The 11,991-nt window shown below is 38.1% G+C and overlaps 6 protein-coding genes across 12 annotated transcripts in view; 3 read left to right on the top strand and 3 right to left on the bottom strand.

The window, feature by feature from the left end:
• Positions 1-2,407, top strand: part of LOC109539776 (PE-PGRS family protein PE_PGRS16) — a 24,964-nt gene extending 22,557 nt beyond the window's left edge. The window contains exons 1-8 of one of the 2 annotated variants that reach the window (XM_019907761.2): positions 255-639; positions 756-993; positions 1,045-1,227; positions 1,282-1,396; positions 1,452-1,582; positions 1,636-1,832; positions 1,901-2,097; positions 2,161-2,407. In XM_019907761.2, coding sequence (XP_019763320.1) covers positions 586-639; positions 756-993; positions 1,045-1,227; positions 1,282-1,396; positions 1,452-1,582; positions 1,636-1,832; positions 1,901-2,097; positions 2,161-2,200 — 1,155 coding nt within the window. In that variant the 5' untranslated portion in view covers positions 255-585 and the 3' untranslated portion in view covers positions 2,201-2,407. Of the gene's footprint in view, positions 1-254; positions 640-755; positions 994-1,044; positions 1,228-1,281; positions 1,397-1,451; positions 1,583-1,635; positions 1,833-1,900; positions 2,098-2,160 lie in introns of those variants that run through there. The other variant, XM_048668578.1, reaches the window with a different exon arrangement.
• An 836-nt stretch (positions 2,408-3,243) lies between these two features.
• LOC109539688 (tetraspanin-31) lies at positions 3,244-6,149 on the bottom strand. 5 transcript variants are annotated; one of them, XM_019907607.2, is made up of 7 exons: positions 5,986-6,149; positions 5,762-5,929; positions 4,903-5,012; positions 4,731-4,836; positions 4,531-4,662; positions 3,952-4,057; positions 3,244-3,731 (listed from the first exon to the last, which is right to left on the bottom strand). In XM_019907607.2, exons 1-6 carry the CDS (start codon positions 6,043-6,045, stop codon positions 3,983-3,985), a joined length of 651 nt encoding a protein of 216 aa, XP_019763166.1. In that variant the 5' UTR covers positions 6,046-6,149; the 3' UTR covers positions 3,244-3,731; positions 3,952-3,982. The 5 variants fall into 5 exon arrangements, with proteins under 5 accessions (XP_019763166.1, XP_019763165.1, XP_019763163.1 ...); XM_019907606.2 differs by having other exon boundaries at positions 4,725-4,836; positions 5,986-6,146; XM_019907604.2 differs by lacking the exon at positions 3,952-4,057 and having other exon boundaries at positions 4,725-4,836; positions 5,986-6,141.
• A 248-nt stretch (positions 6,150-6,397) lies between these two features.
• LOC109539691 (protein MIX23) lies at positions 6,398-7,156 on the top strand. Its single transcript, XM_019907610.1, has 3 exons — positions 6,398-6,590; positions 6,648-6,914; positions 6,973-7,156. Exons 1-3 carry the CDS (start codon positions 6,546-6,548, stop codon positions 7,072-7,074), a joined length of 414 nt encoding a protein of 137 aa, XP_019763169.1. The 5' UTR covers positions 6,398-6,545; the 3' UTR covers positions 7,075-7,156.
• Positions 7,157-7,203: 47 nt separating this feature from the next.
• LOC109539689 (60S ribosomal protein L15) lies at positions 7,204-9,525 on the bottom strand. 2 transcript variants are annotated; one of them, XM_019907608.2, is made up of 5 exons: positions 9,423-9,525; positions 9,065-9,245; positions 8,869-9,005; positions 7,696-7,806; positions 7,204-7,439 (listed from the first exon to the last, which is right to left on the bottom strand). In XM_019907608.2, exons 2-5 carry the CDS (start codon positions 9,234-9,236, stop codon positions 7,245-7,247), a joined length of 615 nt encoding a protein of 204 aa, XP_019763167.1. In that variant the 5' UTR covers positions 9,237-9,245; positions 9,423-9,525; the 3' UTR covers positions 7,204-7,244. The 2 variants fall into 2 exon arrangements, with proteins under 2 accessions (XP_019763167.1, XP_019763168.1); XM_019907609.2 differs by having other exon boundaries at positions 9,381-9,435.
• Positions 9,526-10,019: 494 nt separating this feature from the next.
• Positions 10,020-10,824, top strand: LOC109539692 (transmembrane protein 230). The gene is made up of 3 exons (XM_019907611.2): positions 10,020-10,158; positions 10,211-10,360; positions 10,413-10,824. Exons 1-3 carry the CDS (start codon positions 10,137-10,139, stop codon positions 10,610-10,612), a joined length of 372 nt encoding a protein of 123 aa, XP_019763170.1. The 5' UTR covers positions 10,020-10,136; the 3' UTR covers positions 10,613-10,824.
• Positions 10,794-11,986, bottom strand: LOC109539686 (syntaxin-18). Its single transcript, XM_019907602.2, has 2 exons — positions 11,233-11,986; positions 10,794-11,168 (listed from the first exon to the last, which is right to left on the bottom strand). Exons 1-2 carry the CDS (start codon positions 11,899-11,901, stop codon positions 10,917-10,919), a joined length of 921 nt encoding a protein of 306 aa, XP_019763161.1. The 5' UTR covers positions 11,902-11,986; the 3' UTR covers positions 10,794-10,916.
• Positions 11,987-11,991: the final 5 nt, after the last annotated feature.

Here is an 11,991-nt window from a genome sequence, read left to right as displayed (position 1 = left end):
TTCATCAAGTTTTTGTTCGCCATGACTGTAAATGGAGAATACGTCATCAATATAACGCCACCAAATTATTGGTTTAAATTTGTAATTATTAATGAGAGTTGAAAAAATTTTCCATAAATACATTACTGAAAAAAGGGGATAGTGGTGACCCCGTGGCCATTCCAAAATTTTTTAAAGACAAACATTTTTGAGGCAAAATACCCAACAAGAAGTCTGTAAAAAATGAATCCGCCTCAACAATATAGAACTTATGTTTCTTCTTAGAAAAACTGATAAACTCCGTTAGCGGAAATTCCATTAGCTCGAATCGCAAGCGCTTTAATGCATTTTTGGACTAATACATGCGAGCTGGAGACTCCCACTCAAGACAATAGTGGAAAATGTCCATTAGCCTTTTTTTCTCGGTACTTCCTGAAAACTGATGCAAGGACACCGAACGCACAAAGGTCGCCTTTACAGAAACCCAATCAACCAAATCGTTACATGCAGAATATTCCCTAACTATATAATCTTTTGCTTTCGTGGTTTGAAGTCAGTTCTTGTTCTGTCCTCGTGGATTAACGCAAAGAAAACACTTTCGAAAAAATGTCCTGGCGTCGTGTTTTCAACGTTCTGGTCGTGTTCGCTTGCATATCCCAGGTGAGTACATATAAGAGGGCGTTTAATAAATTTTACGCACAAGTGACTAAACCGGTGAAAGTGAAACTGATTTGCCAAACACATCAATTTCTGGAAACTACTTAAAGCCTTTCCAGGTTATCTGCGAGGACCTGGAATTGCCCGAAAGAAAGCCGGTGTATAAATACCGATATGAAACTGCAGATATGATGAAAACTTCCGCCACTTCAGTGCCAGTTCGGGGCTACCATGTGGTAGAAGGCGGCTACTATCCCTCCGAGTCCGGAGTGGTGGGAACTGTGGTAGGACCTGTAGGAATAGGAGGAGTTGGAGGCGTTGGAGGCGTGGGAGGAGTTGGAGGATTCGGACACGGAGGTACCAATCCAAGCAACTCCAAGCTGCAAAATCTAACAGCGAAACTTCTAGGTTTAGTGGGAGGTGGTGTGGGCCCGGTAGGCTTCGGAGGACTGGGCGGTTTAGGAGGCATAGGCTCCTTCGGGTATGGGGGCCACATCGGACCGCAATTCATTGGCGGGGGAGTAGGACCCGGAATAGGCGCCGCTGGATTAGGAGGCGTCGGCTACGTCGCCCCTATTGTGCATGGATACGGTAAGAATCCCCATCCGCCCCTATTCCCCAGAGATAAAACCTGAGGACTTTCAGGAGGAGAAGATGTGGAAAAGAGCGAATTCAGTGCAGGGAAAAAGAACATCGAGGACGAAAAATTCGAAAAGGCGCATGGCAAAAAAGAAGAGGAAGCAAACCATGGCCATTCAGGGTGAGTCAAACATCGGACTTCATCAGAAAATCAATAAAATTAAATCATGTTTCAGATACTCCCAAGGAGGTCAAGCAGTCAAAGACGTTAAAGGCGAGGAAGGATACTACAGCAACAAAGCGGCAGGCAAAAACATAGTGGAAGATGGCAAACAGTATCAAGGAGGACAGCAATTTAACCAAGAAGGTAAAACACATCAGCAACTATTTCAACAGTTTTTAACACTAGAATATACCCAGGCCAAAACGGCGCAGAACACAAAATCAAAAAGGGGCACAAAAAGGGCCATGTGATCAAGGGATTTAAAACCTCTCACCAAAAGGATGAATCTGGAAAAACCGAAGAATACTATGACGAGGAGCACGACGAAGGAGCAAATCTGGCCTTCAACGGGCAGAATGGTCAATTCGGGCAAAAGGGCGCGTCTTCTTATAAGGTACTGTTCAAAAGCGCCGAATTGGGGCATTGGAAATGGGGTTGTAAAAACTCGTTTGTTTTCCTCAGGGAGGTCACGAAGATGGCAAATTCAACGAACAGGAACAGAAGAAAACTGGCCACCTCAGCAATCAGTATGCCGTCAACAAAGAAGCGGCTGATCAAGGAAAATATGGTGAAAACAAATACCACGGAGCTGGATCAGTCTATGGCGTCAACAACGGTGTTGATCAGCAAAGTTTGCTGGGGCACCAAGAAAACGCTAGGTGGGACTGTTTTTCGTACTCAAATTTCGCAACTCACTAATTCCCGGTTTAAATTCATTGCAGATTTATCAAACATCATCCGGTCCCCTTCTACAACTACTGATTGATGCTAAGCCATTCACGCTCTACTGTTAAGTTATTTATTTTCTTACTGATAGTTGATTATTTATTGTTTAATAGCGAGTCTAGTGTACCTTAATGATTTATTTTGAATAGTGTACACTCGTAGCGCTCCGACAAAGTTTCGGCAGAAACATGGCTTTTTTGTACGTTTGTGTTTAAGCAAAAATAAATTTATATTTATTCGAAAGGTAGTTTGTTGCTTGTACCCACAGAGATCTGCAAACAAACGACTGATCAATCTAACCATGACTAAAAGCGTGCAATTTAAATTAACAGTTGCTCTACGTCTAGGTAGAAAGATACGCGGGTTCAAGTAAAATTGGGGCGAAAAAGTGACTTTAAAGCTTTTCAGCTCAACCAGTTCTATTAATATGAGCCAAAGGTTAAGAACGGTTCTCAACATCTGCATTAATTTAGAATTTTACTATTTTGCGTAAAAACTAGAAATTTTTCTAAAATTATGCTTGGTATAAAAACACACACACACACACGCAAAATACAGCTGAACCAATTCTCTAAATATGCGCCCAAAACTAAGGACGGTTCATAACACCCGGATTGATTTACAAATTTCGTAATTTGCCTGGTATAAAAAAAACTCATCCGCAATTTTTTGGAATTTCTGTATATTTTCCGCGAAAAATAGAAGTTTCTAAAATCCTGTTTGGTATAAAAAGTGCACAATTTAAGGATCTATTGCAAATCGACAACTAGAGCCTTGTAGCTCAACCAGTTATGTAAATATGAGTAATTTTTCAACCAAAACACATTGATTTCCAAATAGATAGATAAATTTTAGCAATAAAAATCAACCAAATTTTTTTTATACATTTATTGAAGGTCAATTCTATATCCTAGCTACTTCGAAAAATATACATAGATTTTCATAGTCATGAACCTATTGGGTGAGCAAACAGAGATCGGCTTTTGCGAGCCTCTACTGAATAAGAACTGAAAGCTATATCAATTGATCAGTTCGGCTACAATAAACTATCATTTAAATATAATAAACTAACTGTAAAATAAATATAAAGTGTATATTATGAGATAAAGCACCCCTGAACATATTAATGATCATTAAAGTACTGGAAGAAGTGGAAGGAAAGGAGTAGACAATTGAACTAACAAATAAGACATCACAAACGTATCAGTTCAAAAAAAATTAAATCAATATACAGTTGTATAGATAAAGTCTTTGGTAAAATGGCCACTGGCAGTGGATTCCACTGTTTGCGTTTATATAATTGCACCTACAGTTATAAAAAAAAATGTACATCAATTTGTTCGCAACTAAATTATGGGAGCGCAACAATTACAGGGAATGGAAAAACTGTATCTGTAAAGGTACATGTCCCGGTTAGTTCCTGATGCTCCCATAGAATAATGACTAGAAGGAATGTAATGTAGCGCTAATAGGTGAATGTGTTGTGACTAGGAAAAACAGCAATAGCTTTTAGATGTTCGGGATCTTGCTGGTTACGATAACGTTTTGTCAAGAAGATTCCTACCACCTAAAACGAGTCGAAAAAATATTAAAATTGCCCTGTTGATGGTTGAACTAGAATAATGCAAGCGAAATACCCAAATAAGCTGCCTGGAAAATGTAAATCTTTCATGCAATTTACACGTTTGGAGCTATCAAGAGTGAATGAACATGCAACAGACACATAGCATGATTAAATGAATAGCGAAAGCAGACGAGAATAAGCGTATTATTCCAAGTAAACCCACCATCCTGTACTAGACCCTGAATGTTACGATACTATAGGAAAGCACTTGGGTTAGCTCGGGGATCCTTTTGGTTACGATAACGTACGGTTAACAACACTCCCATAAACTATAAACAGAACATACCAAATAAGTAGGTGAAAATCAGGCAACAGATTAAATTATTTACCAAATAATATTCAATGCAAAGTGACTCATATCTGATTTATTCACGAATAAAATTGTTTAATATTCTGCGTTAATCAGGACGGGACGTTGTCTCGGGTTTATTCAAGCGGGACGTTATTTTAGATTTTTTCGATCACAAAAACTATATGAACTGTGCGGAAGACTGTTAATATGACAAGCTTCTTTAAACATTATCGAATGCCAGTATAAACTGACTCTGAATGGAAAGTTTTAGGAGCGAGACATTTTAATAAAATATAGAGAAAATGCCTTGTGCACACATGAAATGAAACCACGACATTTTCGTCATATAACAAGCTCAGTATTACAATTTTTCTTGTTTCAAATTGAGCCACTAAGCAATTAACCATCCCCTTCTTTACATGAAAAAAAGTTAAAAACGAGAATGTCTACCTCAGTGAAACTGAAGAATAAACCAATCCAACCACACAGTTGAAATGCGTAACTGATCGTGCTTTGCAATTTGTGTAAGCACCCTCCTGGACAGTCACACACTTTGTGCTCAGCATCTGAACAACATCTCATCTAATGAATAAATCAATTGGTATTAATGAGCGGAAATTTCCAAGTGTGAAAATCGTCAATACTCTTACTGTAACATCAAAACATTCTGGATGTGGAAGCAGCTTATCGACTTCTGCATCAAAACCACAACATGTGAATGTCTTCTGCACATTAGCCCTAGTCGCATTGTCCACTCTACAACAAAATGTGCATGCATAGTTCTTTAAAATGTTGAGATTCAATTGATGGTGTATATAATACCTATTCCATCCCTGCTGGGCCAACTGTTCTTGCTGAGACTGATTGACGCCCAAACAGGCACAAGCCACGGAAAATTGGATGAGGAATAAGAGAAACAAAATCAACATATACTGTAAACTGGTTAAGGACCGGATCGCATTTCGAATATTGAGTAGAAATATAAAATTTTTACCCATACCATGCATGCCCAACATTTTACATGATTTGAGTGAAATTTTCAGGGCTTTCAGCTTCAATTATCTCCTACAGGACGGGCGATTGTTGTTTGTTCAATTGTTCACTTTAACCCATCATTTGCAGCGTAGAAAAAATCATAATTTTATACGATTTGAGTGAAATTTCCAGGATTTTTAGCTTCAAGTGGATTTTGTGAAGTCAGCGAATTTCAAGTTGCTGCTGCCTATGGTTACAGTTTTGAATTTAAAAAATAGAGCGTGCACTTAAATGAATCTGTTAATTGTTGACCCATTTTTTACATGGTTGGAAAAAGTATTGATTTTGTACGATTTGAGTAAAATTTTCAGAATTGTAGCTCCAAGTGTCTTCTTCAGAAGCCTTTTAACTTCAAGCTTCAACATTCAAAATTTGCGTTTTAGCGTTTCTAGTAAAAAACCGGGATATGTGAATAGCCCTCCTTATATACTGATCACATTTTGAGTAACAGTAAATTTGAAAGTTTAGAAAGCCTGCAATAAGGCGATAAAGAAAACCAGGTTCGAGCAAGTAAAACCCACGTCTCAAGAATCCAGGACGGCAAACAACCTTCAAATTATGAGGAAACGTCGTTTCAGAAAATTCTTATCTTATTCAGGCTCTTATCAAGTTAGTATCGGTGGATCGATGTTCACATAAAGGATACGAAGAACAACATCACCTGGTGATGTTTGACTGCCCCCATCATCCCCAATAATGATATGAGGATAAGAATAATTCCACATGCCAAAATGCCGCCTATAATTGGTAAATTTGTGACTAAGGAAGCAGCCCTTCCATAAACTGCTACCCCTATAAGTATAAAAGCAACAACCTGCAAAAAGTACATCAAAAAGGGGCACTTTTGTTCATGTTTAGCATTCAACTTACTATATACAGCATGTTAAGTGCTATTAGAGCGTTTTTCGAGCACGTAAACCCGCCGCACATATTTACAATTTTGTTATGGTTTTCTGGCGATTTTCAACACTGACAGGAAATCGACTTTCCAATAAATAAACAATGATCACTTGACTTTGAATTTTCCTTTTTGACATTCATCTCGGAAAATCGATGGAAAGTTACTCGGCAACGTTGCTAGGGCCTTGTATTATTTTACTGAGTTTTAAATACTGTGAGATTGTTTATGTCCACTCCTATTCAATTACCATTTACTAACGCTAATTTGCGAAACCCAAAACCTCTTTATTAAGAAAGTGAAACTATTGCCTCAGCCCATGTACAACTTGATAAGCAACGTTTCGACCAATTTGCAACCATCATCAGGATGTCGAATTAATTTATTCGAGCATCCGCATGAGACGACGAAGAACGAACTTTAAACCCGCATGCGGATGTGTTTCTAGGTTAGGTAGAAGCCAAAAAGTAAAATAAGCTTAAAATTTAATTGAAAGTATTTCCTATGGAATAACTGTTGCTCTGAAAAGAGAATGCCAGGAGCTATTATGGAATGTCCGGATTTTGGTGAATTTCAGGTATATTTTACTGAAAACCATCAAAATAAGCCCGTTTCTTTTATAAGCCCCTTTTAGGATGCCCTTAAACTTATGCGTAAAACTGACGATATTATAGTGAACACTATAAACTCGGCGATTCCAACAAATTCATTCCATGCCGATGAAACTAACGCCTGTAAAAGCGTCTATGAGCAAATTCAGCAGGGGCATGAGAGAAGGGAGAATTACATAAAAAACTGCATTTCTGTAACTTCAGGAAATGTACAAAGGTTGAAGAATGAAAGAGAAACTAAGTCTGATATTCAGCCATTGTCCAAGCAGTTAAGGGCTGAACAAACGAAGGTAATTGAAATTATATAATAGCGACCTACTCCTGAATCATTACGGGTTTCAATTTCAGCTGAGAATGTTGCAAGTAGAACTATCAGTAGAGGATCTTATTAAGGAGAGATCGATGAAGGTTTTCAACGAGAGATGCCGCAAGTTCTTCCGACCATTATGATATTTTACCGCTACCAGTTTTGTATAGTAGAAAAGCCCCCTTTATAATCTTTTTACAGTAGCTAATTAACTTGTCTCAATTGCTCAGGCTTTCATTCAGTTCACCCAATCAACGAGTAAAAAACTGTAGTAGTCCTCACACAATCCTTTATTCTGAAATTATACAGAACACTATCGCTTTCTGCGTAATTGCAAAGAGTTCCTTCTGAGCCAGGCAGCCCTTCTGGAGCCTCCCTTTGTCTGAGAATATCTGTGACCTTTGCCCAATCCTCGGGACGATTTGCCAGCAGAAGTCAAGCCTCTGAGTTCCCGACGCTTGTGTACAGCGTTAACAATCCAGTTAACCTTAGGATCACGTCTAATAGCCTAACAAAGCAAAAAAACATAAAATTATACCTTCGATGTCTTATAGTCTTCGATGAACTACAATTCTCTGATGAATGAACGATAAAATGTAGCATTGCTTTAGATAGTCTTTAACAGTACAGGTTAAAAACATGCTGGCCAATGCAAAACTATCTAGCACTGCTGCAAAAGTTAACAAACACTGGGAAGATTGAGAACTGATCGGCAGTGCCTTTGGGCGATAGTTTAGAAACGCAAAAAGCCCCAAAACACTTACGTTGTGTGCTGGGTCGACTAAAATAACTTCGAAGTATTTGTATGAAGAGTCTTGGGCCACCCAGTAGGAGTTCAGTACTCTCAAACCAGCGCATCGTCTGCCAACACGCTCCTAGAAAAAAAATGCTGGTGAAGAATTTTTGAAATAAACCTGCTGACTCTATTATTTGCAAAACGAATCATCACAGTTTTTAGTTCGTGCTTTACTGCCTTAAAAAGCAACTGAGATTCGATATTCCCGTAAAAAAGGTGGAACTTCATAAATTTACAGGGAGACAAAGTCACAATTATATACAATTGCAGCGAAAATTTCAGCTTCCAGGGTTCATTCAGTTCTTCTACAGAGCTCTAGTTTGGAACTTTTAAAGAAAAGCTTGCTCTCGAGTTGCGTTCATTTTCCATCACTTACAGGGTGGTTAACAATCAGAATTTTATCCGATTTGAGCAAAATTTTCAGAATTTGTACGCAAGTGTCTTCTACCGAGCGGGCGAATTTCAAGTCGTTACTTGTTCTGGATTGGAACGCTACTACTGGATTTTTCATCCATTCATAACAGGGTTTTTAAAAATCAAAATTTTAATCAATTTGAACGAAAATTTCAGGATTTTTGGCTTCAAGCGTCTTCTGGGGTGAGCTAATATTTAAAGTTGCTACCGGCTCTAGATTGAAAATGACGAATTTTAAAGAAAAGCGTGCAGAAAAAATTTAGGCAAATCATACATATATATATGTAAAAGTAGATAACTAGTGACCAGAAACCTGATTCCTGAGAAAACATAGATCAGTTAATTCATACTAATTTTGAACCTCATCCCACTTTTTGTACAATACGAATTGTTATTACACATCCATTGTTTAGAACGCAACTCTCGTGTTGTATAGAAAGTTACCTCTATCCATTTTCATTCGAATAAGACAGTCAATAATAATGCACGAAGTTTTGTCTGAACGCCGTAACTTCAATGAAACTTTGCAGGTGTTGCACGTTCACGAGATTCACAAAGCACAAAAGAAAGCCCCGAGTATTTGTACGTACATATTTGAAAATCAGTTAGATTTAAAACAAATGAAACATGTAAGGAACTTGAAGATGATAAGGTCGACGTAAAATCACTTCAACAGTTCAGAACACTGAGACTAAAGGGTTTCCTAGAAATTTAACTGAAGTTTTACCTCGGCAATGGATTGAAGATTGCGGACTGGCTTCAACTCATTTACTCCATGTCCTTTAGGTTTACCGTAAGTGGCACCTTTTGGTACGGGACGCTTACGTCCACCACGACGAACGCGAATGCGGAAGATTACAAAACCTACAAGAATATAATAAGAAAGCGTTTCTTAGTTTTGCACGTTCAGTTCAGCTCCATACCTTGTTTAGCCCTGTATCCCAACCTCCTGGCCTTATCAGGGCGGCTGGGTCTGGGAGCACGATGGATCTTGGTTAGTTGGCGATATTGCCATACTCTAATCCTCAACAAGAACCTCAACACATCACTTTGCTTTTTCCTGTATAATTCCTGGATGTACTTGTAAGCACCCATGATGGAAACCTTAAAGAAAAATAGAACTTACACTTTCGTGAAGTGATACGGAAAAAATTACATAAAATACACGACGCAAGTTAGAGACAGACTAAGGACTATTCGACAAATACATAAAAACAACTTTTTCCCTTAAAGATGTACCTAATTTTAACAGATTAGTTAAAATGTGAATTCAAAACATACCCACAAATACAGCAACTTCCAAAGAGAAACTGACAAAAATGTCAAATGCCGACTGGTAGCCAACTTAAATTTCTCACTTTTAAGCGCCACAAATTACAATGCTGCCAATAGAAGAAAAGCTTGTTCACTGATTTGTTGATTGTTGCAGGTAGTGATGGCGCTATCGAGGAATTACTTATTTGATTTGAAATCATTAAATTAAAATTTGAAAGGCTTCACACGTCCTTAAATCCCGGTAAACACTGCTAAATAATTTGGGAAAGAATCGTCTTGTCAATAATTTTTGCGATTGGTGCCTTATCCTGCATCCTTGTTCGATATCAGTCAAATCTTAATCAACTTCTATACCGTTCTCTCTCGACTTTAGTTAAAATTGACCTGTTTGAAAACATGACTCAAATTATATCTCCTTTTAATAGCAGTAAACGCATGTATCACTTCTCCTTTTACGGTAATGTGAAAAGCACTGACAAATTATTAGACTCATTGAAAAAAATTATTCCAGTAAATTTGCTTCTTTCCATTATCGAATAAATCGATTATGCCCATTACTCCAGTGACAAGATCTTCTACTACTTCTACTTCTTCTCGTGCTTTCATTTTTCTAAGGAATCGTTACAAGATAACCTATAAACTAGAAAATATATATGTGTCAGTTACCAAATATAAACACTTCACATTTTTGAAAACAATTAATTTGTTTTAAAGAACAAAATGAGTCTTCATTCAATAGCTGGTAAATGAACAGTTTCCAATCCAATTGATTTATTGAACAGTACAGTTTTTAGACTATTTCGATGACATTGCGCGACGAAGGAACAAAAATCAAGACTACTCAAAACTACCAACCAGAGATAATGGGTTTGTAGATGCCCAGTTTCAGGGCCCAGCCCAAAAAATTCCATGGAAAGCCATTGCATTGGCCACCACGCTGTTGGGTAAGTGTCTCGTTTCAGCCACACACCCTGTAGGATTTCAACCTGCTTTCAGTAATCGGAACCAGCCTTTTGGTGTTTGGTTCCTTGGCCATTAGTGGCCGCATCCAATTGGAGTATCCAGACCGAATGTGGCCAATGATTATCATTGGAATCATCATGTTTATACCGGGGGCTTATCACGTTAGAATCGCTTATTACGCGTATAAGGAAATCCCGGGGTTTTCTTTTGATGACATTCCAGAATTTGAATAAGATAAGGTGGTGATTAAACGTAGAATGCACCAACAAACGGATCTGGAATTGCACAGCTTCATTTAGTGCGAATCTAGTTGAGTAACTCTTAAATATTATAAGTGCCTGACTTGGAAAGTCTTCTTCATGTGCAAAGGTTGCACATTTTCTAATGAACAAGTATATTAATATGCATATGAAATCACCATAATAAAAGAACGTTTTAATAACAACGCTATGGTCCGATTTAAACTTACATATTTCTATATCACCACCATTTCCACTCTCCAAACGTTTGAAATCCCCAAATCTAACCCAGCGATTTCTAATCATTATACCAATCCAAAAATAGCAGACTAAAAGACATGACTAGCAAAAAGAATAAAACATACACTCTCAAGCCAGCGTTCCTTTGGATAGCTTGCCTAATTTGCTCGTTCGCGTCCTTCACATTTTCAGTTGAATCCACTACACTATAAGAAATTCTTTCAATGTCCTTTTCCTGCTGTAGAACTTTTTCTGTGAACAATTCTTGTAGTTCTGCTATGTGAACCACTTTGCTCTCCATTTGTTTCACCTTTAAAAATGTATTTCTTTAGTTTTACGCTGCCGAGAAAATCGATTGATTCCGTTGAACTTACCTCATCTGAAATGCTGTTTAGTTCATTGTATAAATGCTCATTCTCCTGCTCGAACATCTGCATGTCTTCAGGGCTCAGTTCCTCTTCATAGTCAGTTGACTGGATGGGAACTGAGACTTTTTTGGAAAAATCGCCAGAACCGTCCTTAGGCGCATTTACAATGTCCAGACTCTCTTTACGTGAAGGCTGAATTTCCAGTTTGGACAATTTATAGGTTTCTATGACGCGTTTCACTCTCACTGCCTTTGCTTCCGCATATATTTTGGAGACGCTTTTCAAATACACTTCCAAAGACTCAACGATGCATTGATAGTGCTCTTCCTTCTGTTTGCTCATTTGCAATGCTCTAATATCCCTTTTGTACTCATTAATCAGGTCTGTGCAGGCGCTGATAATACTCCTCGCCTTCTCATCCACATTCTCCCTATCAATCTCTGTCATGGTCTTATTGGTGGACAAATAGTTAAGGACGTTCAAGTAGGCCGCTTTGTTTCCCAACAGGTACGTCTGCAGGCTGGAAATGTGCTTAACGATCTCCTTGGCTTTGGTAAGATTCCCATCTTTAGGGTTGATTTTTAAAATGTTGCTTTTTGCCTCTTGTAGCCCCAAGCTCTTGTTGGTTACTTTTACAGTCTTAACACAGGCCTTGAAAAGCGTTGTTAAATCCATGTTTTACTTACAGGCATTGATTTTTCCAATATGTTTCTGTTTTGTTGATGTTTACCGTTGACAAATCCATAGATAAAGACGAGTAATGGA

This window comes from Dendroctonus ponderosae, unplaced genomic scaffold (assembly GCF_020466585.1).
Source record: "Dendroctonus ponderosae isolate FM_Combo_2020 unplaced genomic scaffold, Dpon_F_20191213v2 Dpon_F_20191213_7, whole genome shotgun sequence".
Classification (NCBI taxonomy): domain Eukaryota; kingdom Metazoa; phylum Arthropoda; class Insecta; order Coleoptera; family Curculionidae; genus Dendroctonus; species Dendroctonus ponderosae.
Note: the sequence above shows the minus strand (reverse complement) of the source record. Positions and strands in the feature narration are given on the sequence as shown.

What these genes read in the sequence shown, in the direction of transcription:
- LOC109539688 (XM_019907604.2), bottom strand. Translation starts at nt 6,045, where the DNA reads ATGTGCGGCGGGTTTACGTGCTCGAAAAACGCTCTAATAGCACTTAAC. An exon ending in GTTTTGATGTTACAGTAAGA is followed by an intron (nt 4,663 to 4,724) that starts GTATTGACGATT and finishes TTTATTCATTAG; the next exon opens with ATGAGATGTTGTTCAGATGC. An exon ending in TATTCTTCAGTTTCACTGAG is followed by an intron (nt 3,732 to 4,530) that starts GTAGACATTCTC and finishes GACTCGTTTTAG; the next exon opens with GTGGTAGGAATCTTCTTGAC.
- LOC109539691 (XM_019907610.1), top strand. Translation starts at nt 6,546, where the DNA reads ATGCCAGGAGCTATTATGGAATGTCCGGATTTTGGTGAATTTCAG. An exon ending in CGGATTTTGGTGAATTTCAG is followed by an intron (nt 6,591 to 6,647) that starts GTATATTTTACT and finishes AGCCCCTTTTAG; the next exon opens with GATGCCCTTAAACTTATGCG. An exon ending in TAAGGGCTGAACAAACGAAG is followed by an intron (nt 6,915 to 6,972) that starts GTAATTGAAATT and finishes TTTCAATTTCAG; the next exon opens with CTGAGAATGTTGCAAGTAGA.
- LOC109539689 (XM_019907608.2), bottom strand. Translation starts at nt 9,236, where the DNA reads ATGGGTGCTTACAAGTACATCCAGGAATTATACAGGAAAAAGCAAAGT. An exon ending in GGGATACAGGGCTAAACAAG is followed by an intron (nt 9,006 to 9,064) that starts GTATGGAGCTGA and finishes ATATTCTTGTAG; the next exon opens with GTTTTGTAATCTTCCGCATT. An exon ending in TAGTCGACCCAGCACACAAC is followed by an intron (nt 7,440 to 7,695) that starts GTAAGTGTTTTG and finishes TTGCTTTGTTAG; the next exon opens with GCTATTAGACGTGATCCTAA.
- LOC109539692 (XM_019907611.2), top strand. Translation starts at nt 10,137, where the DNA reads ATGAGTCTTCATTCAATAGCTG. An exon ending in GAGTCTTCATTCAATAGCTG is followed by an intron (nt 10,159 to 10,210) that starts GTAAATGAACAG and finishes TACAGTTTTTAG; the next exon opens with ACTATTTCGATGACATTGCG. An exon ending in ATTGGCCACCACGCTGTTGG is followed by an intron (nt 10,361 to 10,412) that starts GTAAGTGTCTCG and finishes ACCTGCTTTCAG; the next exon opens with TAATCGGAACCAGCCTTTTG.
- LOC109539686 (XM_019907602.2), bottom strand. Translation starts at nt 11,901, where the DNA reads ATGGATTTAACAACGCTTTTCAAGGCCTGTGTTAAGACTGTAAAAGTA. An exon ending in TAAACAGCATTTCAGATGAG is followed by an intron (nt 11,169 to 11,232) that starts GTAAGTTCAACG and finishes ACATTTTTAAAG; the next exon opens with GTGAAACAAATGGAGAGCAA.